The sequence below is a fragment of the Cystoisospora suis genome (assembly GCF_002600585.1).
Source record: "Cystoisospora suis strain Wien I chromosome Unknown contig_1338, whole genome shotgun sequence".
Lineage (NCBI taxonomy): Eukaryota > Apicomplexa > Conoidasida > Eucoccidiorida > Sarcocystidae > Cystoisospora > Cystoisospora suis.
Window position 1 is genome coordinate 1 of NW_027154138.1, and position 24,995 is coordinate 24,995.

The window sequence follows — 24,995 nt, forward strand, 5'->3', positions numbered from 1 at the left end:
GGAAAGAGCTGTTTATGCATTCGACCTGCGACACCGACTGATGTGTTGTCTTGTGTGTACTCTTCTACACCCCGGGTACTGCCAGACTCAGAAGCCGCACGACTGACTTGGTCGACGTGCTGATTCCCCGAGCACGAGCTGACACACCTGTCTCGCCCACCCAGTGACTAACTGTATGGGGGGTTGATTTGGCGGCTCCCCTCATACAGTAGGACATCGAAAGAAAAGTTAAGACTGTGTGATCTGGTAATCTCTTGCCACCTGAACGCGGTCACAAGGTTGCCTTCCGACGACCGACCTCTCTACAGCTCCGAGGGTGTGAGACTGGCTTGCTAGTACACTTGCGACATTTAGGGACTGTACAACTTGTGCTCACTTCGTTCTGGTTGCGCGTGCCGAAAAGTGGAACCGAACCACAATGGGTGCCCGCAGCCGGACTCTATACGAGTCTCCAATACTTGGACCCTTTCTGGCTTGGCGCTAAGAATCACCGTTCCTTAGACTGTCCGCCGGAACTAGTCACAGCCACGTGCCGAGTGCTACACACAATCAAGTCTGCTGGTTCGGCTGACCACCTTCACACTCTAGTCGAGCCACTCCTACTCTTGATGCTAAGCTGCGTCCGCGTTTCGCTGTACGTCGGGAGAATATCCTCGGAACAACGCGGAAGCTCGGCTGTGTGCTCTCCTGTCTACCAGGGTAAGTGTTGCTACCGTTTTAGCTAGTCCTACAGTCATGACCACGAGTAGAAATCACTCAGCAAATGGAAGCGCTACATTCGTCGACAAACGTACAAAGACCATGAGCTTAGCTAATAATCCCCTTCTCTTTGCCAACCCCTGCGAACAGGTGCATGGTACATGATGGTTCTAGCGTGCGCCAACACAAAGGCTTCGACAGCACCTCCCTTGTTTTCTCTAGCTTGTGAGTCAAAAGCTCCACAGCTCTTCTGCCTGTTCTAAGAGAGTCTGTTAGACATCTTCAGCCAAGTGGGGTGTTTCCAACTACGATCGTCCTTAGCTGACCAGCGTTCCCTCGAGAACTGACTTCTCCGGCTGCACTCGGATCAACGAGTTACGACAGACTCTGTTTAAATGTTCTTGCAGCTGCTACCTCTCCGGATGCCCCAATTCCGCTCCGAAACCCTTTCACAGTTCACTTCATACACCCTACGCTAAGAAGCTGTCGTTGAAGAACCGCTAAAGGACACTTGTTTCTGGCCAACGCTTCAGCTTTAGATACCTCCACACTCCGCCCGACCTCTGGACATTTAACGCTTCCACCCCGACACACAAACTGTAGTCCTTGAGCCCCCTTGCGGCAGTGCTGCTGGTGGCTTGTAATTCACAGCTCTAGTTCCCTACTCACGAATCACCACTCTCGAAAAAGCGACAGCTCTGCCTAACACCCTGCCGGTTCCCCCCGTCATCATACGGACCTCCGCAGCCTCTGCTGGATTAGTTCGTTTCCACTAGCTTTCGGTAGTAGACTAGTGACCTGTACGATTCCCAGGTGATACAGACTTTTGTCTCCTTGATTAAGAACAATCCCTTTCTACAGTGCGGGCTCATTTCAGATGTGCCGTTCACCCCAGTGATACAAGCTCGGACTCTCCGCTCACACCAAAACAATCGAAGTCTTGCGCCTTCCGTATCTCAACCTAGACTGTTGCCGTTGCCATGACCGCCGTGTCAATCGTACTAATAATGGTCCCAACCGGCGTTATCCATATCTGCCTTCTAGCAACAGTACCGCCGACCCTGTCAGTGAGCATTGGAGACGTTTCTTAGTGAGACCTTGCCGTCTACTCTCACTAATTTTAGTAGGGATGGACTCTACTGCCAGATCGCCCGTAGCGGCCCTGCCTACCAACTGCGCTGCGCCCTAGATCGTAGGGGTCCGCCCCGCCTGACCCCGTCAACGGTGATGCCACATACTGCCCATAGCCGTCAGTCGCAGCCACCGGCTCTGCTCCCACACCACCTGCAGGATAAAGCTGCGAATACATAGACGCTGGTGTTACACCATGCACGGCGGCACCTGCGGCACCAGCAGGTGCCCCTGCAGTCGTGTAAGGGTTGGATGCCGCAGCCGCAGCTGCTGCTGGGAGGGCAAAAACACCGGCTGGAGTCGCTGGAGAACCAGCGGATGGTGATGTTGCCGCAGCCGCGGCACCAGGTGCGTAGTGGAGACCTGGCGCCATAGATGCATATGGGTCTGCTGGCGCAGCATATGCTCGAGCCGGCGCACCTCCACCAGGGTTTGTATACCCGTCGAGCTCACCACGGGTTGTCGGTCGAGCTGCCTGAGGCGGTGGATAGTGCCCTCGGCGCATCGGGCCTGAATTCATCACACATGGTACGAAAGACCTCCATACTTTCAAAAGTGTCTCAGTCTAACGAGTTCCTCGAACCAGCAGCTGAAGAAAGTCCTCAGTAAAGAAAATAATGTTCTCATTACCACACTAACATTATGAAGACAACAGCCACCGCTCTCACACCCCCCCGGCCCCCAACGGTTACCTACTAAAGGCGACTAAGCTGCCCGAAAATGGAGAATATGCGATGTGCCAGCTGTTACAGTCGACTGCGATCATTCCGCACCTCACTTGCATTCAGCACTAGAATCGCCATGCTGTTTCTCCTACCTGAAGGATACGCATCTACCGGAAGAGGTTCAGCCAGCCCGAATCCATCTATAGGGGGACCAGCACCATAAAGAGGGGCAGGCTGTGAACGGCCAAAAGCATCTTCGCCTCCCCTTCCATACTCAGACCGTCTACTTCGATCCTCTCCGCGGCGTTCCGATTCACTGCTGAGGGAGAGTGTCACATCACATCGCCATCAATGTCAGCAAGCGCACTTGACTTGCAACTAACCGCACGTAACAGTTCAGCTACAGATGACTCCGCGGCTGACGGGATGAGATCCATAGAAAGAAATCCGCTGTCTCGGCAACCTGACTAGACTAAGGGGTGTCTACAATAAACACAGAGAGGAAGACAAGCCAAGAAGAGGACACACTTCCCGTCTATTGTTCACAAAGGCTTCAGCTCTTCTGTCACCAGCCTCCTCTAACAACCAGCGTAGAGACACAACGGACCGCAACATCCTCCCGTATACCAGTAACACATGGAATACGTCACCTACACCTACTGTCCTCCGCTCGTGTTCTACTAGCTCTCCATGCGCACAAATCTATGGCCTCTCAGTCGAACAGGGAGGAACCCCTCGCTTTTACCTAACCGCAACGCAATCGCAAGGCAAACTGATGGGGAATAACACCTGATCAAGCACAAGAAAACTTATGGTTGTCATTCACACGAGTTTTCGAGACATCTCTACATATGCACTTAAACTTCACTCAACATACCTGCCTGACGAAGCTTTATTCACTCCAAAACGCGGCTCGGCCTTCTTTGCCTCAATCATATGACCATCAATATCATGACGACCCACAGCATGCTGCGCGCTATGAGCATACTGGAAGGTCACAAAGCCAAAACCCCGTGATCGACCTGAGAAATCAGTACACGAGGCTAGGATTCAACAAGCAAGTCTCCACAGAGTGAAAGCAACAACGATAGCACCTGTCTATCCGACATCTTGCCATACCTCCTAGTAACAACCTCCCTCACCCGAGGAGGATTCCTACGTGACTGCTTTGACAACTACCTGCGCGTTTACTCGCTAGGTATGCGTACAAGTGAATTGCTTGTCGCGAAGAAGAAAAACAGCGTACACGCAGAATACGTCTTCTTAACACACGGAGAGCAACCTACATAGGTGCGCATCGGTCCGGATGACGACTCGACTTCGAAACGATGGCACAAGGGCAACAACTCGGCACGCTACCTTCATCAAATGCACTGATCGGAATCACCTACCTCCCCCCCCACAGAGTCCATCATATTAAGCCATGGAAAGCAAACCGTACCACGACCACGTTTACTCACGTCGCCGTTCTACCGTGACAACACCATTAGAAAAGACCACAAGCCTTATCTTCTCTCAAACAAAGTTCCTTCACATTCATACCCCGTCTGCGGAGCTCTACCGCTACATCTACTTGCCCGCATCGTCCAGATAGAGAGAGAGAGATACCCACCCTTTACCTGTGTATAGTATACTATACACAGGGTATGCTGTCCAACACCCGAAGACAAGGAAGCAAGCGCTACAGTGCGACCAAACCTAAACTACGGGTTATGGTGAAGGAGACACGACAAACGATGTGCTGTATACGACTTAGGAATCCTTGCTCGTGCGCTTTCCGCAGATGACTGAATGGAGAAAGATACGCCTTCTTGGCTCGCGCGGAAGGCGAACGTACCTGTGTGTTTGTCATGCATGAGAGATACTTTTTTAACAGCGCCAAAACGTTCGGAGAAGAAGGAAGCTAATCTGTCTACAGGAAAAAGAAAAGGACCACATGACGACGAAACAAGGATATCCTCATCGGAACATCAATGCAACAGGGCTACAGACCTTGACTGGCTGTCTGGAAAATTCATCATTCACCTCACTGAACCAACAGAGAAACTCTCTCTCCTGTGAATTCCCTCTTCAAAAATAACTGTCATACAAACACACACAGCCTCAAGGGTCACCTGTGTTCGTCTCCGCGTCCCTGTACATGAATTTGTCCTATCCCCTGCCATGAGGAGTCCCGACAAGAGTCGTGATACGGACAATCGAAGCTTCACCCCCCCCACTCGCAGTAAGAACTGTACAAGCAACGTGGAAACTTGAGGCCTGACTTCCTAGCATCTCAACATCCTCTCCCCTCTCCACCGGACTCTATCAAAGCAATGGAAACACATTTTCAACAGGCTGTCAAACAGAAAGGGCCTCGACAGAACAAGACAGACATGAGCTTCTGTCGGGAGCGTGATCACAGCAGACCCGATGAAGTGCATATTGCACTAGATGTGGACCTTGACCATAGTAACAGTAGGGAGGAGTCTGAAGAACACAGTGACTACTACGCCTTGAAAAGACAAAGAGGGTAACACACAGATGTATATATATATATATATACGTATTTACGTACGCGTGTACTCAGATAGACGTATATATATAGATATATATGGTTCACTACAATAGTAAATCAATACACTTCGTTCGAAAGGGACAATAGGTTTTCTGTTTGCAAGAAGAAAATTGACGAGAATGGTGAATCCGAAATTCTACGCTGCAATACGGACAGCGCCCGTCGTACAAGAAGAAAACGTAAAAGAACCAGTGCTCCTCTGCATGCATGAACCCTTTTCCTTCCTCCCTCCGTGCGTACATACACCTAGTGTGAGGGGCAACAGACAAGATTCTAGAAGACACACGGCACTGCAGCGGCACGCGAGTCCATACTGCTGACCTCTCCGGCAACGCTTGGAAGAGGCAAGAAGAAGAAAGAGACAAGCAAAAGCATGGTAATCTCGGAGAAAGAAGTGAGAAAGTTACTAAAGGGGCCGATACCGTAGTGTCTGTATGGCGTATTCCTCACTCCCCGCTCTGTGTATTTCGCTATTTAGCGGGACCCAGGCTACGAGATACGAAGACCACCCCTGAACGCTTATTCAGACTGTAAAAGAACCTCCTAGACTATCTAAATGGATCGGGGCCGAAGAGACTCCGACCTCGAGCTTCCGTCCTCACCCTCATCACTCTACCCCTAGGGTCTAGACCAGACTCGCGTTCACATAGGCAAACCGTAGCCCAAGCAGTTGCAGTCTCGGTAGTGTTGAGAAAACAACGACCTATCCTCCGATGAAATCTCCTTTATTCAGCACTCCTCTATCTCTCGTATACTTATGTATGTATATATGATAGTCCACGGGTCAGGACTGCGGAAAGACTACTACTCTGAGACACGAGCTCTTCCCGTTCCGTACATACACAGGCAGAGAGAACGAGACACGTATATGGTCATCTTGGGGAAGATTTCTAATGGGCGGGGGTATGCTACGTTAGCTAACTCGAAGGGAGTAAACTTGGTCTGTACCGACCCTGAGAGAAAACAGACATACCTTCAGTAACACTGTCCGGAACTCCACCAATAAAAACCTTGTTCTGCATTTCTTCTTCAGCAGCTTTCATCACCGGCTGTCCCCGTGGTACTGCCCTACGGATATCTACCTAGGCACGAGATGTGAGGAGAAAGAAATAATAATAACGAAAACGACTGAAAAAAACAGATTGCCTTTCCTTCGGATAGCCCTGTGTTTTCTAAGAGAGCAACACGATGTGCTTGTCGGAAGAAGCAGTGCATATACTGGACCAAATCCAATCCTCTCTCTCTTACTGTACGCACGAAACTTTATCTCACTCCCTAGCTACAAAGGACATCCATCCTCTCGGGAGTGTGGTACCTCGCTGTTGTTTCGTCTCTCGAATACTACTCCTTGCAGTGATATTGTCATCTTCTGTTATCTCATACACCGATCTATACATGATACATCAGCCCTATACAAACTACAATTCAAACTCTTCGTTCTACGAAGATCTCCCCGCACCCTGTTACGTGGCCTCTTCTACAGTAGGACCAAGGACCATACACCCATGTCTATCCAACTATCCTCCTATCTACAAAGACGTCTATATGTGTAACTAACCGACCGCCAAAGTCCTGTGAAGACGTGCAGAGACCCTCTAAGGCACCGCGTCTAAAGAAGAAAACATTGCCACTCAGCATAGAGTGAGCCGACGGAGACACGACAGCCTTGCGCATACATATATAGAGACAGACAGAGAGAGGAAACACTCGTGTGAGTATCTCCCCCCTTCCTACTAGCACGTACATCCTGGCCATCGATGATATGTTGATCTGCGCGAACGCACGCCGAGACAGCGGATCCCTCAGCAAAGGTCACGAATCCAAATCCTCTACTGGCACCTGTCGCCTTATCGATCATAACCACTGCATCATCGACCTGAATGAGTGGAAACAACACCGAACAGACGCAGCGTTCAAAAGATGTATGACAACACGGACATGAACATATCCAGAGAGAGATGCGCTTACAGAATTGTGTTTACAGATGTGCATTGAATCGCTAAGACACTGAGCGTGGTGGGTGTCATCATTGTGTAAGAAAGGACACGTACAATATGCTCCAGGAAGGCCAGACTGACAGAGGGAGGGGATAATGCAAAATATGAAAGTATCCAGGTGCTTTGGCTGTCGCTATCTTTCTTTCCGTTACCTTCACCAGGTTTTCAGAATAGTAGGAAGTCGCTAGTATACCCCCATACCCCGTGGTCTCGATGTACACAAAAAAGCGGGCCGAGCTATGAGACACAACACGTCCCACTGCTTTGCCACTGCAACAGCTGCAGCTCATTCAATACTGCTCCGCACACCACGCGGTACCAAGAAATTCATCTGTACCTTCTTCTGTGCCTTCCGCCTCTTCCCGTGTATCCCGAAAGGCACCCGAAAATGAATTACGTATAGAAGACAATCAAAAGACTTCTGCTGGGGCACCTATGAAAGACTAGTGATTCACCACGACTCTCTGATCTAGCTATATGACGCTACAGCTCTGTAGTCATGTGTAAATTTCACACCGATGAAGAGAGGCACAGCAGAGAAGCAATCTTGGCTGTTTTGCTTATCTTCAGCGACTCTTGTCCCTCTGGTTGTTTCTTAGGTTCTCCGCTGTGTTAATAAAGGGTACGTCCGCACATGCACACTCCACAAGACTTTCACCTCACCAGTCCAAACCTGGTCATGTACGCCGTCAAGCTTTCCGTCGTCGTCCTCTGACTCAAATTGCCGATGAAAACCTTATTTTCCTCGAGGCTCTTGGAACGCGCATCCCCCCCTCTTCTGCCGGGGGAGGTGCGGCGACGGCCGGACGACGGAGCCCACTCATATCCAGGAAATGGAGAACCGCGATGGCGTCCAGCTGGCTCCCGTTCGGGAACACACACTTCTGGTCCAGGATGGTGCCAGTCCGCTCCGGGTGGAGGGTAACCGTGATGGGGAGATGCTCCGGGAGGGGGACCAGCAAAAGGCGACGGAGCGAATGCAACGGGTCCTGCAGGAGGACCGAACATCCCCACGGGGGGAGTGGCGACAGCAGCCACTGGTACGTGAAACATTGTTAAAATTGATGCAGACACAGAAAGGTGGACGCTACTTGAGGACGACAGGCGAAACTTGTTAGGGACCCGGTGGTCAAAAGCACCTGACGGATGAGCCTTCAACGTTGGCACGCTCCCGCAACGTTAGCCCGGAATGATACACGAAGAAGTCCACGAGTGACAAAAAAAAAGACCAAGAGGGGAAAACAGCCGTCGAACGAAGTATTGGGGCAGAAAAGGAGAACCCCTAGGGAAAAAGTCAAGTAAGGCGGGAGGTCTTTCCCAGCTGTCCCAGGAACGCATTCAACAGCCGAACGAAGAACAGACTGCAACTCGGACGTCTGTTTAAAGGCATACAGCACGATAAGCCAGGACGGTCCACAGGAATAATCTACAAGAATCGCCTTCAACTATGACGACCCTATCTGTGAACCGTACAAAAAGCGGCGCTGCGATGGCGCCGGTCACAGAACAGCAGTCGTACAGTGCGGTTCCCACTGTTCCTGAGAGTCGCTCCGACAACAACAGAAAGAAAAAAAAAGGTCAAGAGAATACTCTTCAAGCAAAGACCGAGTGTATGCAAGAGCCGGGAAACCCTCGCCAGAACGCTATTTAACCAGAAAAGGGGCTTCAACCGAAGTGACGGACCACGGAACCGCTTCCAGACGCCTTTTCTTTCCCCCACCACCCTCCCGGGCGAGAACAGACAAGACGCCTCCGGTCTAGCGTGGCCCCTCTCTTCACTCACTTTGAGAGCGTGGAAACCCGCGCTCTCACCTTTTTCACCGAAAACAACACACAAGCAGAACTCAAACCCGTAGCCGAAGACCACGGTCGCTGTCGCCCCTGACGTTTACCGTCCCATTGCTTCGCTTGAGAAGGGAGCATGGGAGCGGTCTAGGCGTGTGCATACCCAGGCTGCAGCAATGCTTACATTAGGTTCGTGTAGAGAGTAGTGCCGCGTCACTCTTCCGGGGAGGCTTTTGAACTCCTCTTGAGATGCCCTTCTCGAGAAGCTCCATCCAAACCTCACTCAGAGTTCCGGAACAAGCAAATAGTATGGACAAGTCAGACGCTGCTCTAGAGATCCTCAGCCAGGCATCAAGGTGGCGGCTGGGTTGCATGCGAATCTTGTCTCTCGGCTTCTGACGCCGCGCACAGTTGATCAGCATCAGGGGCGCCTCTAGATCGCCTTCAAAAGCGTCTGCTTATGAGAGTGCTGTCTGTTACCTAAGGTGGCTTCTTTTCATATTTGAGCTGTTGGGTTTCTGAAGCTGAGCATTTCTCTAGTGGTTGCCGCCCGCAGGACCCGGCCTGACGGCGCTGACAGCCTTGTTTTTGCTGTGTCGTGCCCTCCGCACCGTGCCGATGTATTCGTTTCTCGGTGTCGGCTCCCTCTGGAGAGGCCCACGCAGCACAAGGCCGAGATTGAACCCTCATTCGCCGAGCGAAGGGTGAACAAGGCGCAATTTTCGACTGTGTTTGAGCTTGGAATGGAAAGACTGACGCCCAACAGTGGGACGCGTTCGCACACGGGCTTGCGTCCGTCTCCAGGAGTCTCCCCGCTTTTGCATTCATTGATTTGCGGGGGTCGCGGCATCGTTGTGTAGCAGGTTGCAGGCGGCTTCAAAAAGGAACTGAGAACGAGCTTGCAGCAGCATAATCTTTTAAGCGACTGTCACGTACACAGGCGTGCGTGCACCAGCCCTCCCGCCCTTGGTTTGGTCGGCCTGTGGGTGTTCGTGACGTGCATAGTTGAGGCCGGGCACACTACAGTCAAGAAAGCCTTCTGCTTGCGATGCAGTTTTGATGGTCAGGCTCGAGCCTTGTTTCAAAGATTGAAAGAGGGGGGCTAGGCCGTAATCTTCCTCCTTAGCTACCCACGACGTCCGATGAGCATCAGTTGTTCTGTCTCTGGGAAGAAACAACAAGTCGTTCGTCTATCTTTCTCTTCCTGTACGCACCGCAAGCAAAATGACGAGAGATGACGGCGAAGATGGCTCGTGTAGCAACGGATGCCTACAGGAACCCGGGGCGCTGGAGAATCCGATTGTCTGGATTGACTGTGAAATGACAGGGTTGGATCTAGAAAAAGACCAGATAATTGAGATAGCTGTCATTGTCTCTGACGGCCTGTGCGCCAAGCGCGTTCCTGGTCCCAATCTGGTCATACATGCCAGTGACGAACTACTGGACGGGATGAATGAGTGGTGTACGAGGACTCACGGGTCCTCTGGCCTTACGAAAGCATGCCGGGAGTCGAAGATATCTTTGCAGGATGCAGAAAAAGAAGTACTTGAGTTCGTGCGCACGCATGTCCCGCTCGAGGGTATGGCTCCACTAGCAGGGAACAGTGTGCATGTGGATAGGCAATTTTTACAAAAGCAGATGCCCGGACTCATCAGTTACCTGAGCTATCGGATCATTGACGTCTCAACATTGAAGGAACTCGCTAAAAGATGGTATCCGCAGTTACCATGGATGAAAAAGCCGGATAATCACCGGGCACTCGAAGACATCCATTCCAGCATTGACGAGCTGCTTTATTACTACCAGAACCTGTTCAAACCAAGCTCTTGAACGCAGACAATTTTTGTGCGTTTTGCACCTCCCTGCAGCGCCCAGACTTCCGATAAGATGTTCTATATCAGGAACTCATCTGCCCCGTGCTCCGTGCACGTGGCGGAGTGGCCGTACTGGATGTTCTGGTCCAGCTCGTAGCAGACGGCCAGCGAACTGTGCAAACACAAGCTTGCGCCGCGGCACGAGTGCTGTGAGTTCAGAAGATCCCAGTCACTCGAAGCTTGGCGGAGCAGCGATCTCAGCACTGGTTATTCGGGCGTCCCCTGATTTTCAGGACTATGTCGCCATATAACAGAAAGCTGAAACGCTCGAGACCGTTTCAGATTCAAAGAGTCCCTCGCCTACCCACTGTCGGGCAGATGAGCAGACATTCAGTATGTCTAGAGCCCCAGGGGAGAAAAAGTCGGTTTCGGCCTGACAGAGAGCCTGCACTAAACAGCAGGAGCCCAGCACGTCCCATTAGTTCCCACGACACCACTGGCGTACAAACGGCAAAGCCATCCAACTATGATTCGCGTCTCAGATAAGAAGACTGTACAGCGATGTAAACAGTCGAAAAACTGAGCGAACGACCAGCAACACGTAAGGGGGAAAATCATTGCAGGGGAGCCCAAGTTTTCAAGTGGCATGTCACATGGGACCGCTAAGCGTGACAAGAGTCCTTGACCGTATAGTCTTTAAACGCCGGGCCCCGCCGTAGCTGGCACCAGGCGGAACTCTGCTCTACTCGTGTACGACCTCCCGTCAGTTCTTGAGGAAAAGCGTACACGAAAGACTCTGCCGGAGTGTTACAAGAAGATGCCAGCGCTGGCTCCGCAGTGCTGAACCCCCCTTCCGCCCGTCGAAGATGCAGGGATAGCCGCGTCTGTCCGGTCTGCTCCGCTACGAAGCGCGTACCACCGGAACAGAGAAGCTGCCCCTTCAGGAAGACTCGGCTTTCGGGGCGGAAACCAACCGCAGTGGGCACGCCAGCAAAACGTGTGTTCGCGTGCTCAAACAGGAGGCCCGCGTTCGAGAGGCCGCTGCTTTCCGTACCAGTTATCTCTAAAAGCGACGGCAAACGACGGCGCTCCATCCGCGAGCAAAGCTCAGCGACATGCTTGAATCGATGAACTCGGACGCCTGCCCGTAAGAGACACCCAATGGAGGGCTTTCCTGTGGTTGCAAACCTTCAGTCATCCATGGACAGCGTGATTGTTAGTTTTTTCCGTACACGTGATCACAAAACCCTCCCAAGGGTGATCCGCCTTGTATCTACGAACAAAAGACTCTTCGCCGTTCTGTTCACGCCATGGTGAGTTACGCCAGGGATATAGCTAACCGTTCATCAAGGCTCCCCCTATGAGGCACCGCAAACCCTGGTTTTTGGCTTGGCTCGAGTTTGTTAGTAAGTTATAAGATTGGTCCCTCCCCTCCTGGGCTGTCGGGCGGATGATTTGGAATCCATGTTCGGTTCCGCAGGGCTTCGCCTCATTCCTAGCGATGACCGGGATGTGCATTCATTTTCCTTCCTTCTCCGTGTGCGCGTAGGATCTTGTGGGGAAGAATGTGTTCCTGCTGCCAGACGGACGCACATACCATGTCGGTTTACGAAGGGGTGAGTTTTCCCCTTTGATGCTGGCTGTTGGGAGCGAGGGCCGGGCGCTGTTCCTCGCCACTCGTCTTTTGAAGGACCCCGTTTTGACGATTTCACCCAGAAGGTACTGCTTGCACACAGGTAAGCCGCCTAGTTTACATCGCTGCTGTATCATGGCTACGGGGATTCTCGAGCAGTTCGTTTGCCCCTTGCTTCGATTGCTTTGTGCATCAGTGAGACAGATAAAGGCGGGGCTCGACTCTCTTTATTTGTTATATATGGCTTTCTTTCTCTTCCTGTTTCTGTACAATCTGCAAGTACTGGAGTGCAGAAGGGAAACAACTGCTGAAATTAGGTCTGTTCACTGCCTCGGTCAGCTGCGTAGGTTTGGAGATGACCATCTGCTTCAGACTTCCGCGCAATCCACATTCTGCGTGGAATGCCTCTTCCGAGGATAAATTTCGGTTCGCCCTTTGAGGCACGGCTGGCTTATGCCACGTGGTGGCTTCATGTCTGAGTTGGTGGTTGGAGAGCGGTCTCTACGCCGGAGTGTTTGAGGGAAGAATACTGACCAGATCCTCGGGCCTGCGCCGTTGGTGGAAGACACTTTTTTCCGGCTAACAGTAGCTCATATAGCAGAGCCTCTCTGAGTCCTTTCAGGGCCGGCTGACCGCGGGAACCTGTCCGTAGCTCACGTTCTCCCTGTTGTTTTGCTGTTTCTAGGCACTTACAAAGGAACGCAAGTTACGATCGTCTGCACTGGGATGGGAGCCCCCGCTATGGATTTTCTTATTCGAGAGGCGGGGTTTGTTTTAGATGGTGGCAACCTTGCGGTTATCCGTTTGGGCACCTGCGGTATTATCGACCGTAACGTGGAACCAGGGACTCTTATGATCTGCGACAGGAGTTCATACTGCTATAGGTGAGGACTCGCTTCTTCGTACCAAGGGAGAGGTAGCTCTATGGAAGAACCGGAGACAGATGTTGGCTTCATTGCCGCATTTTCGCATAGTGCATGGTCGTGCGTTGCTCTGGTACCATCTCACGCGACCTATCATGCCATCGAGTCGCCTCCAGTCCAGAGGTTTGAGACGTCTTCATTCAGACTGAAAATCACATGTCGGAGCTTCGGCAGACTTATTGGTGCTGCATTCCTTTTTGTTTGTCTCGTACATTTTCCTATGTACTGATACATGGGAGAGAAGAACACCTTCCCACTGCTTGATCAATGGAACCCGATGACTTGGGCCGGATGTGTCGGTCTTTCTCGGTGATCAGGAATTATGCACACTTCGACGGCATCCTCAAGTGCGACGACGAGACATCTGAAGTCCAAGGTGTACACGACAAAGTCCGTGCGTCTCCATACGTCATCACGGCTCCGCTGGAGGCGGATAAGGAACTGACAGACTGGCTAGAGCAACGCATCAAGGAAAAAGGCCTTCGCGTAAAACGAGGCTTGAACTGCTCCGCTGAAACATTTTACTCGTGTCAGGTGAGTCCTTTTGGTTGCAGTGGAGGTCCTCGGCGATAAGCGGGGGGGTGGAACCCGCCGTTCTCTTTTCGAGCGCCTCCCCGAATCAGCCCGGTGGGGCGGTATGGAGCTTTTCCTGTCTGGATTACCGATCTGCCTGCAGGGACGCTTGTCGCCAGATTGGTATGACGAGAATGAAAAGGTGCTCGACCAGCTGATCGCTTGCGGCGCGGTCAGCGTGGAAATGGAGACACACCAACTTTTTCATTTGATGAGGCATCGAACGAGGTGTTTGGGCCGATCTCGGGCTGCTTCTGTCCTGGTTGGGCTTGTCAACCGAGTGAATCCGTCGATGGCGAATCATGTCTCAGTAAGACTGACAGTCATCCGTGACCGTATGTCGGGGGAATCAGTCGTCTGTCTCGTCGAGTAGCCGTTTGGGACTCCGGTATCAAAAAAAAAACTTAGAAATCGTAATTATCAGGGGTGACTGGTTAGTTTTGTTTTGTTGGGGCCACTGATGATGTCGATCTCTCTAATGGCGCTGCATTGCGGGTTGGTGATGCGCCAGTGTAGAGGGCACTGGTGAATCGAGGTTGATTGTTTGAAGTTCTACCTGGTAGCATAACTGATCTTCTAATCTCAGAACAATGTCTCATTCTGCTTTACACATTACTGCAATATGTAACTGTCGCTTGCTTGACCGTCTCGTCAGTCTAGCCTCGCCTGAGAAGGAGTACATCACGCTGCGCGCAGAAGGGTTGGGTTCTTGTATTTGTTCTCAGGCCGAGGATGAGGAGATGGCAGTTTTAGCAGCTGGCGAGGCTGCGCTCGATGCCCTTGTTTCTCTCTGTGATCCTGAGTCTGTCTCCTACAATAGACAGCAGACCCCGGTGGATGTGGCAGCGCTCCCCCCAGCTCTGAAACCGGATAGTTGGAACGGTGTTTGAAGCGCGAGTCAAGTTTCCGCCCGTGTACTTCTTAAGCAGTGGCATGCAGGTATCTGTTTTTTCACGTCGTGGAGTCCCTGAATCCAGAAGTGCATGCCATTGGTCTATTCATGACTTTTTGGCTTTCTTTGACGTTTTCCCGGGTTCCGGACTCTTTCATACTTCTTGGGAGAAGGTTTCCGGGTGTAGCAAAGCTCTTGATGAACTAGGTGCGATGTTTCAAGAACTAGAGTCAAGTAAAAATGGGGGGCGGCGGCAGCCCTCCTGCTTTCTTCGCAGTGCTCGGGCTACTCTGTTGCTTGCGTATAAGTGAATCTCGGGACAGCCTGCTCGCTGATAATACAGAAAGTTCATCAATAGCCGACGGTGTAATTAGGGAGTTTTTTTTCTCGACGGGTCAGCAGGTAACCTAGCACTATGCGTCCTGCCGGGTGCGTCCTGCTGGAGGCTGACGACAGATATCTTGAGGATTTCAGGGTTCGTTAGCCACTAGTTGGGCGTAGTTGTATTTTTTTTTGCTTTGTAAAGGGTAGTGTATTTTGTAGACCTGCTGTACAAGATAGCACTGGCTGCGTCACCTGTCGAAGTGGATACTTCTTTTTTTTTTCAAGATGCACGATCAACTGTGAAGAAGCGGTTTCTCTTAACTTTTGGTTTGCTGAGATTTCCCGAAAGGCCCACGGGGCTTCCCTTAGGGAACAGGATTATGGAACACCACTAGGCTTCTACTGGAACATCCGGCTTTGCTCCGCCCACCCGGTCAAGCCCTGATTGGCAGTCGGTCGGTGCCTTTTGGTTACTCTCCAAGGAGATGTATTCCGTCTCCCAGCGGGTCTCGGTAGTGACGACTGCTACCACCAGTACACCCTGTTCCCCATCTGTACATGCGAAAAGCGTCTAACAAGGAACAAGTTATTGGTGGCTAGCCAGAATCTGCTCTCTAACGGGAGATTGAGTACGGATAGTCAGTCTGTGCGTGAAAGCACTGGCTCACTCTTGCGTGACATGAGTGTTTCTCAATGTGTACTTTCTGCGAGGAGGGTGAGGTGTTCTTGACAGAAGAGAGAGACGCATGGGTTAGCTGCCTCCAAGCCCTCGCGTAGTGATGAACTACGGATTTTTCTTTCTGCCTGCTTTTAGCTTCGGCTCCCCGTGTAGGTGTGTCACATTACAAGTCACCCATTTTTGGGGGGATCGAAGTTTGGTCAAGGTGTTACTGCACAACTTGTCACTAGCACCCTTGAAAAAGAAAGAGACATTGACGAAGACTCAAGAAGAATGAAGACACAAAAGTGAGCAGGATGTCCTTCTGGAACCATGATCTCTTTTCTTGCCGAAGGCTCTCGGCCGATTCCGCGCAGGCAAGATAGTTTGGAACTTGATGCACGCACGGGCTGCCTTTCTTTTCTTTCGATATCACTGAGCAAAATCGGAAAAAAGAGAAAGTTGTTGCTTTGACTCTTTTGAAGAGACTTTTCTTGGATCGCGACACTTCTGGTAGGGGGACACACTAACCATCACTGCGGTCCCATCTAATCGGTTTCTTGAAGCCATCAATCCATACCACGTACTGAGCGTCTACGATACGAAGTGCATTCACCCTCACGGAGAACAAGAACTTTCAAGACCTTTTCTTCTCCTTCAGGGTTCTTCAGTGGCAACCCCTCAGCACGTCTTTCGCGATATCAAAAAGTAAGAGATGGTCCTTTTCCTTGAACGACAGAGACATTGTGTTAGTTTTGTTCCATTTACAGCTAACAAAACGATAGTCCTTCTTGGGGTGGGTGGGTGCGCGTTGTTTTTGTCCTTATGAACTCAAAAAGAAAGATAAATGTAGACGACAACTTGCTCATTTGCTTCAATTCGAAAACGATTCCAACCTTCCGATCAACGAGCTCAGTTATCCGCTGACGCATCGGGAGCCGAGGACGAGGAAGGAGGCGCAGCCCCCCCTCCATCTCCTCCTTGGGTATTTTCGTCGGCCTGCATCCAGGGCACGCCGCCAACCACAGCCAAGTCCTTCTATTATCGATACATCTTGTCTAGCCATAGCATCGTCATCGACCCCCAGTCACCACGGACCAGGGTTCAGACGATTCTCATCATCGAAACCTTGCACCCGTTGTGTTGGTTTTCTTTGCTTGACCAAACAGATGCCTCTTTTCTTTTTTCTTTTCCACTCATAGATTATCATCTTTTCTTTCTCTATTCAGCTAACATGTGGTGTTAGCGATGAACTAAGAAGAAGTGATGATAATGAAGATGGTGTCTATGTGAACCGAACTGGTGCACGGGGCAACAGAAAGACAAAAAAGGAAAAGTTCCTCTCTCTTTTTGTTTCTTCTTTCAAAATCTCCGTGGTCGTCTTGTTTGCTTTGTCAGTATGTGGTCATGCACACTACAGTAGTAGTGCTACACCGGCATCACCATTCATGTCATCCATTTAAGGATGGGTCTCTCTTTAGAAAGAGGAGATCCATAGGAACAAATCTTAAGAGCCTATATGATAATGATGTGTTTGTGAGTTTCTTCGACAAGAAGATGCTGTCGAGCAAAAGAGCTAGGTGTTCGACAGTTCTTCTCGTGAGCTTACCCGTGCCTTCTTGCAAATGTAGATATAGTGGACATTGTCTTTCTCGTCAATAGGAGCTGATATAGAGGTAGGGACAGACAATACACTCACAAGACACCACTTGAAAGAGATATCATCCAGGGGGCTACCTTCCTCGCTCTCAAACATACCGCACAAATAAAAGTCAAAAAGTATGGATGTCGAGTTTGACAAATCTGTTGGACAAGTCCTCCCATGATCCTAGAAAGCGAGAAAGATTCGCGCATGGGTGTACGTACATACACTCCACAAAGGCTATCAGTAACCCTCGCTTTCTTCACGAGAGAATGATTCTTTCCTTGCCGGATAATCCGATAGCGTATGATTCTTACCTACGTCCACTGAGGTAAACACGTTCAGACTTCTTCGAATCTAGGTTCCTGTTCGGCAAGTATGTATATCTACGTGTAGGCACATGTTTGCCGACGCGAAATAGAGCCATTCTCTATCGCCTCTCCCCTCTTCAGTGAGAGAAATTCTACACTCTAACCGGGAAAGAAACCCACTTGTATCTCCTCTCCCTGCTTCCCCCCCTTCTGCCCACATATATCACGCGCACACATTTCATAGATGTATATATACATACGTACCTCCGTATATGTCCATGTATGTATGCAGATCGACATAGACAAACACGTCCGAAGCGCCAAAGTTCTGCTACCTGTGTGTGTATCTACGTGGACATACACTAAAGAGTGCACCTATTTCTCCAGACACATTTGCGCTGCATAACTTGGAGCCACACATATGGTTATGTATATAGATGACCACCCTGTGTCTGTCACCGTACAGGTAGATAGACAGAAGAAAAGACACGCGGTCGTTCCTCGGACACGTCTACGTGCCTAGATGAGGGTCTAGGTGGAGCTAAGTGATGAAGGAGGGAGTACCTTGGATATTGATGCTTGGTTTCTGAATGGTTTTCATCGTGACTGTCCATTTGAATTCTTCTTTCTGGAGATGAGACAAGCGGAAATTGGGTTGGCCATAAGACACAACGATATAAGTCCCTCCTGGTCTGCATGCAAACACAATAATAACATACCACCACCCGCACATAGATAAGTTGTTTTCTGCCATCCCACTCCACTCCGCGAAGAACCCATACGATCATCTATACATAGAGAAGTACGTGGTTAGAGAGATATACATATATATATGTAGATGAATATGAATGGAGATACATATATGTATGTATGTGTAGGAGGAGAGATCTATGTGCAAGTAGAGGTATGTATATATATCTCTCTCTGTACAGGCATAGATATCTCTCCCTCTCTCTCTACATAAAGATATACAAGGAATTCTTAACAGACACTGTTTGAACTCATGCTGCCCTTGAGACACCCCAGTGAGACAGTAGGATGAAGAAAGTTTTTCTTGTGAGAAAGCTCTAGAGAAAAGAGAAGAGAGAAAGAAACAAAGGACGAGCCATAAAAGGTGAGTAGAAAATGGAGCAGGACAATATCAGGAGTAACGCAGAAGCATGGATTGAGAGAGATACCAAGTGATTTCGAAGAAAAATGGAAGAGAAACAGAAACTTCGTCTTTTCTCTGGATAGGACTGTTCGTCTTCTTCGTAGTTTATGAATGAAAAAGAAACTACTTCATCTTACAGTTCTCTCGAGTACCAAGTGGAAAGAAAAGAGTTACAAACCTCATCACCCGTGCCAAGGGAAAAAGCAACGTTTGAGGACTACGGTGTACATACGCTCCACGCTCCCTGGCTGAAGCTCGAAAAGTACAGATAGAAACCGTATGCATCTACATATACCGATGGAGACACAGAGGAAAATCGAGACTAGAGGAGACAACCGTATACAAGCAAGAAAGAGAAAACGTCGATGAGTTGAAAGAGGTCTTCAAAACATGTTGCACGAGAAAGGAAGACAAGAACTTTCATCCTTGAACGAAGAAGGCAGTAGAGAGATAGATTGATACATAGACGTACGCCAGAATCCTGCTAACTTCACGCAGCATCTTCTGGATGTTGTCAAAGGAATTATCTCCGCACTGAACAGAAAGAAAATCCCGACCGCAAAAAAGAGAGAGAGATAGAAGACAGAAGACATCACATGCTCTACACAGAGACGAACAGGTACATACACCTCCACAACTATCCCACACACCACCTGCCTGCATAGAGGTACAGAAGCACAAGAGATTACCTCTGTTTCTCTCTCTCTCTCTCGGTAGCTTGTTGCTAACTAACAGGAGAAGCATGCACTCGTAGTCCAAGCATCCTTACCACTTCTGCTTGCCACTTCCATATATATATAGATAGATGGATAAAGAGTTAAAGAAATCAGTCAGGGCTAGGTGAGTAAGGACATGTGAAAAGAATAGAGGATGAAAAAGAAAAGGTTCCTCGTGATTCGTCGTACACAAAGGGTCTCTGCCCTAGAAGTTGTCGACCGAAGAAGAAAAGAAACCCCAGGTTAGAGTGGTGAACTCTTCTTGTCTCTCTATGAACACGTCTCTGTTCCCCCCTGCCCCTGTCAGCTGTCTGTCTCTCTCTCTGTCTATCCTTCTTTCTGCAGCCTCTACTGAAGACCAAACGCAAATAAAAAAAGAGAACGCTTCATCCATATGGGTGTACACGCTTACAAGAATGGTATCTATCCATCTATATACCTATCTATCTATATTTAATCTATCTTTAATCTATCTATCTACCTATCTATCTATCTATCCATCTATCTGTTTCTTTCTCTGTGTAGTGAGGGGCTAAGAATGGAGAAGGAGTTTGTCTTACGAGGATACAGTCTAGGGTGCCTTTATCGAAGATGAGGTCGAATGAATTATCTTCTAGTGGATTCATATCCAGTGTATTCATCTGAAGAACTAAAGAAATGAAAGAAGAAATCAAGAAAAGGAGAAAGAATGAGAGAAAGGCAGAAAGAAAAAAGAGAGAAGAATAGATAGAAAGGAAACGCAAAGACATATACGGGTAAGACAGACAATGAAGATGACCGAGTCTCATCTCATCACTCTCGTCTTCTTTCTTTCTTTCTTGAGTGAAGACTGACGAAGATCGTGCCTATCTATGTCTCTTCATCTGCATAGAAGAGAGACGTAAAGTCAACCTGTATGCATGCAGTAATAGCAGTAGTTCCCGCATCTATACGATGATGATCGGATGAAGAGACCTTTCCAGAGGATTCCTAGACACTGTTTATCTCTTTCGCAGATGGAAAGCAACAGGTGGTTTTCGCCGTTCATGTCTAGAGTAGCAGAGAGGACGAGGGAGAATGACATAAGAGTTTCTCTTGAGAGAATGTCTTGTTGCTTTCACTAGGGAGAGGTTTGCTTAGTTAGCACGACTCTTTGTGAGGTGTACTTACAGGTCATCTCCTCTTTATCGGCACATCTTCTCTGCATATGACTGATACAAACGCCAGAGTAATCAATATTCACAATCTTCTTATATCCATCGGCGTATAGCTCCTCCGATATACCTATAAAGAACAGAGAGAAGAGGGACGAAGTAGAAGAAGAAGAAAGAGAGGAGGGCATGTGTCAGTTTTATTCAGAAGAAAAACTAGGTGCTCTCTACAGTTGGAGAGAGGGAGCTTAACTGATACGTCAGAGAAAGAAAGGATATAACGGTATATAGAGACAAAGAGCCGTACCTGCATGCCTGCAACATAAGCAACTTCGATGGTCGTTTGGGTGTCTACCTTCTTCATACGAGAATACAACTGATGGACTTGCACAACGCCACAAGTATATATACAGATATATATGGATATACACTCATATAGAAGAAGGAAAGGTTTACTCCATGAGAGAGCATCTTTCTTTCTTCGTAATCTAGTCAAGGAAGGTTTTGGGCTTCTGTGGAGATCTCTTTTTTCCTTCAACTGAAAAATACACCTATATGAGGACTAGACAGACAGAGGAGAATACATATTGAGTGTATGTACACAAGGAAGAAGATGTTATTTGCCTGTGCGTGTGTGTACATGAAAACAATTTCTACCCTTCCGATTCGAGGAGACGTCATGCACCACATCAATTCGTCTTGTACAGGGAAGTCCGGAAATCCTCAAGAGGGAAAGGTCAGATTCGCTTGCTTAAAGGACAAACGAGAGAAACTTCTTTTTCCTTCCTTTTTGATGTATCTCCCAACTATGGACAAGTCATGTATGTCGATGTTTGTATACCTCCGCGACGTCCTCTGTTGCCCAACGGACTTATATATATATATATGTATGAGGTCTGTATACACTAGAAGACTGGAAATGCATGCATCATTTTCCGACATAGTACAGACGAGTGTCAATAGTACACACGTACAAAGATCTCCTATATGTATATAGATAGATTTCCATGAGGACATGAAGAGAGAGGAGGAGGAGGAGCCCCCGGCTGGACATCGGTAGCATATTAGCCGCCAAAACAATTGCCTCGCAATGTTGTGTGTGTGACAGGTGTACGTACACATAAGAAGAGGAACTTACGGGATGTCCCACATCCAAGATTTAAGATTTTGGATTCTGCTTCTAGACCGCATTCAAGCAAGATGGGCTTCAACGCCGCATAGCGTTGGAACCAGTCGAAAGGCTCGGCATCTCTATAAAGAAAAAGTCGGTCAAAATAAACAGAGGCTCTAATCTACCTATGAGAACAGATGTCTCTGCAATCTAGATATAGAGACAAATGGAGACCATACTTACATACCTATACAGTAGATGATACACTACACAACTTAGATCTATAAATACATATCTTCTATACATACTGAAACCTTGTACACTGCTACTCCCCGTAGTCCGATGATGTACACCCGTGATCGTATCAGCCTCGAGAATAGACACACTACAGTCCGGAATCGGATTAACGTTCTTCTCTCTCGTCCAAACTTAGTAGCTACCTGATACAGTCCTTCAGATGTATGTATATGTAGGTCACGTCTGTCTATATGTCTATCCGTAGAGATGTCTCTATAGAGATATTGATCTTTACACTTGGGAAGCTACTCCTCATAACTTTAGTAGGAAAATGAAGTATCTCCGCTCTTCAAAGACAAGTTTTAGAAAGGCGACCGTGCTTGACAGGTAGGCCAGCAGATACGAGGAAAAGACAGAAAGGCACCGTTGACTGCTCTCCCTGGAAAAGTATAAGAAGTCTATAGAGGCAGATGTCTCATGAAGCGGCGGGGGGCATATGGCCCTATCAAGTGATTTTTATCGTATATAGGGTCGATGTGTATACATCTATTCTTAGCTAATCATCCTTCAGGAAGTAGAAAGTTCATCTCTATACTACAGCAGACAGGTATACATGTAGGAAGCATATATATGTTATATATACATATATATATCATACACCGTAGAATCTTGACATCACAGACCTCTTGAGATGCAGTGAAGACGTATACAAATCTTTTTGATACATGAAGAAAAAGAAGCCTTGAATATGATGTAGACTAAGCTCTACCAAGTTACGGATTGGCTGGGAACAGAAATAGGAAAGAAGATCAAGAAGAAGAGAAATGACTACACTTACTTCCTGTATCTCTCATCCCAGTAGTCAAGCTTTCCATACTGAAAAAGAGAAGCACAGAGAAAGAGAGAGATCAACTCATGAAAAAGAAAAACCTTCTTCACAGGGACAACATGACGAGGGTGGACGAGCTCAGGGATGTAACACGATCCTCGCACGTGTACGTACACCTGGCTCTTCCTACAACAACCTCTGAGTGAAGTCTCTCTGCCGTGCTATTGAAAGGAAAAACGCACATATTTATCTACCAACATGTACGCAGAAATCCTTGTGTACGTACAGCAGTTGTGTATCTATATACCCATCTATGGTCATGACAGAGGGCAGATCATCAGAAGAAGTATAGAAACTGTGAATGGTGACGAGAGAACGAAGAAAACAGGAAAATACGAAGAAAGATTCGTTAACGCGTTGAAACCTTTTACTTCTCTTCTTCTTCTTCTTCTCTTTTGGTTCTTACCGCTGTCATTTTGGCGGAAGAGAGAGCAGAAGATCGAGGAAGATGCGAAGCAGCAGTAGGAAGAAGACGTTGGTAGGCTAATATGGAGAAAAAACCTGTGTAGGGAGTAAGGAAAGATGTGAACTGAGAGACTTTCTTCTTTCTTTCTCTCCTCCTCAAATTTTTCAAATGCGAGAAGACCCGCACACCACAAGAGAAGGTACTTTACGTTTGAATGAGAGCGGGGAAGGAGACAGGAAAAAGAAAGAGACTGGTGGATTTGATCGCAAGAGTGCCAGGAAGAGGTCAATATCCTAGGAAAGAAGAAAGACTGAGAAAACAGAGGAGAGGGAACAATGAAACCTTCTCCCTTAAATCTTTGCAAAGAATAGACAGGGGCCGTTGAAGAATGAGTGATTCGTCTTTCTTCTCACGGTGAAGTATGAAGAGAGGAAACAAGACAGAATACGAATTTGCCGGACTGATCTTGAGGAGGGAGAAGCTATGTGTTTGGAAGATCAAGAGAGAGAAAAGAATCGAGAAGAAAGCATCTCCTGTCTTTGAGAAAGTCTTATATACATCTTCCTCTAAGCAAAAGAGCACTTAGAGAAAACAAAACAAAGGGAGAGAAAAGAAGCAAGATCTCCCAGACAAGAGAAGAACGAGAAGACAGAAAAAAAGAAAAGGAAGGAGAGGTGTGTGTCGATTCTTCACAGTTGAGTTTATCACCCCAAACTACCTCTGTTGTCTTCCTGAGACTTGAAATGTCCTTAGTGCATCTTCAAAGAAAGAGAGTTTCTTCTGGAATGAGAAGAACGATGAAGAAGAATGAAGAAGAAGACAGATTCGCCGAAGAAGGAGAACAAGCGACCTTCTTTTCTCAGATTAGACAGACGACAGCCTTGATCTTACGCTGGATCTCATTGATAGATGCAGAAACAAATCACACCATCGCGTCCACCAATAATAGCAACTACGACCATCTATCGCAATCTCTTCTGTGTCCTATCTTCAGTTGACAAGAAAGAAGAGGAAAGAAAAGAAATCGAGACACCAAACTCAAGAAAGAACCTAAGAGACTCATCATGACAAAACGGAAAGAAGATGAGGAAGGTCTGTGTTGCACATCACCATAGACAAGACAAGGAGAGTCTACGCACAAAAAGAAACAGACCTCCGATCTAACAGGGCCCGTCACCCACTGAGCCATCTAGGGACCTATCTTGAGGCTAAAGAGGAAGACTACAGTTTGGTGCAAACACTAAACAAAGGACCTTCACAGGTAATACACCACGACTTCTCCCTTGTAGCTAAATCCACAAGAGGAAGAGAAAGTTCAGAGAGATCTTTTAGTCACAGTGCCAACGAAGGAGACAGAAAGAGGAAGAGATCTATAGAGAGGCAGAAGAACAAAGAGAAGAAGAAGAAAGAAAGAACACGCTTGACACACTTCCTTTTGCCTGTGCTGGAGTATCGAGGTAAGATTGATGGGATGATCGATCAAGTGTTTTTCAAGATAATGAAAGTACGAAATCTGCCCTTTCGTTTCTTCACCAGGCTTCTCTCATTCGTCTTGTATCGGTCCTTTTGACGTGTGTCATCTCTCTAGGAGCGAATCTATCTCTCTATGGGTTCTCCTTGTCCCTCTAAAAGACCGACTCTCTTCTTTCTCAGCATCGACCTCTTTGCTATATGTATGCAATGAAATCTGAGGAGTAGATACATGCTCTGTCTCTACAAATAACTCGGGTGGACGTCAGGCTTCCTAGC

At 48.3% G+C, this 24,995-nt stretch overlaps 3 protein-coding genes across 3 annotated transcripts; 1 reads left to right on the top strand and 2 right to left on the bottom strand.

The window, feature by feature from the left end:
* Window positions 1-4: 4 nt before the first annotated feature.
* Window positions 5-9,003, bottom strand: CSUI_003116 (rna recognition motif-containing protein). Its single transcript, XM_068063314.1, has 7 exons — window positions 7,713-9,003; window positions 6,797-6,928; window positions 6,026-6,134; window positions 4,333-4,407; window positions 3,373-3,517; window positions 2,648-2,814; window positions 5-2,340 (listed from the first exon to the last, which is right to left on the bottom strand). The coding sequence occupies exons 1-7, from the start codon at window positions 8,100-8,102 to the stop codon at window positions 1,820-1,822; spliced, it is 1,539 nt and encodes a 512-aa protein (XP_067924708.1). The 5' UTR covers window positions 8,103-9,003; the 3' UTR covers window positions 5-1,819.
* Window positions 9,004-9,033: 30 nt separating this feature from the next.
* Window positions 9,034-14,667, top strand: CSUI_003117 (phosphorylase family protein; the record flags this gene model as incomplete). Its single annotated transcript, XM_068063315.1, has 6 exons — window positions 9,034-11,795; window positions 12,198-12,384; window positions 12,967-13,165; window positions 13,522-13,738; window positions 13,881-14,087; window positions 14,503-14,667. The coding sequence occupies exons 2-6, from the start codon at window positions 12,282-12,284 to the stop codon at window positions 14,665-14,667; spliced, it is 891 nt and encodes a 296-aa protein (XP_067924709.1). The 5' UTR covers window positions 9,034-11,795; window positions 12,198-12,281.
* Window positions 14,668-15,834: 1,167 nt separating this feature from the next.
* CSUI_003118 (methyltransferase) lies at window positions 15,835-24,174 on the bottom strand. The gene is made up of 9 exons (XM_068063316.1): window positions 23,247-24,174; window positions 22,790-22,827; window positions 21,742-21,854; window positions 20,623-20,736; window positions 20,034-20,122; window positions 19,230-19,291; window positions 18,169-18,296; window positions 17,261-17,316; window positions 15,835-16,650 (listed from the first exon to the last, which is right to left on the bottom strand). The coding sequence occupies exons 1-9, from the start codon at window positions 23,253-23,255 to the stop codon at window positions 16,564-16,566; spliced, it is 696 nt and encodes a 231-aa protein (XP_067924710.1). The 5' UTR covers window positions 23,256-24,174; the 3' UTR covers window positions 15,835-16,563.
* Window positions 24,175-24,995: the final 821 nt, after the last annotated feature.

What these genes read in the sequence shown, in the direction of transcription:
- CSUI_003116 (XM_068063314.1), bottom strand. Translation starts at nt 8,102, where the DNA reads ATGTTTCACGTACCAGTGGCTGCTGTCGCCACTCCCCCCGTGGGGATG. An exon ending in TCCGGACAGTGTTACTGAAG is followed by an intron (nt 4,408 to 6,025) that starts GTATGTCTGTTT and finishes TTTTTCCTGTAG; the next exon opens with ACAGATTAGCTTCCTTCTTC. An exon ending in GGTAGATGCGTATCCTTCAG is followed by an intron (nt 2,341 to 2,647) that starts GTAGGAGAAACA and finishes TGATGAATTCAG; the next exon opens with GCCCGATGCGCCGAGGGCAC.
- CSUI_003118 (XM_068063316.1), bottom strand. An exon ending in CGATAAAGAGGAGATGACCT is followed by an intron (nt 20,123 to 20,622) that starts GTAAGTACACCT and finishes TCATTTCTTTAG; the next exon opens with TTCTTCAGATGAATACACTG. An exon ending in ACATTTGCAAGAAGGCACGG is followed by an intron (nt 16,651 to 17,260) that starts GTAAGCTCACGA and finishes CCCTGGATGCAG; the next exon opens with GCCGACGAAAATACCCAAGG.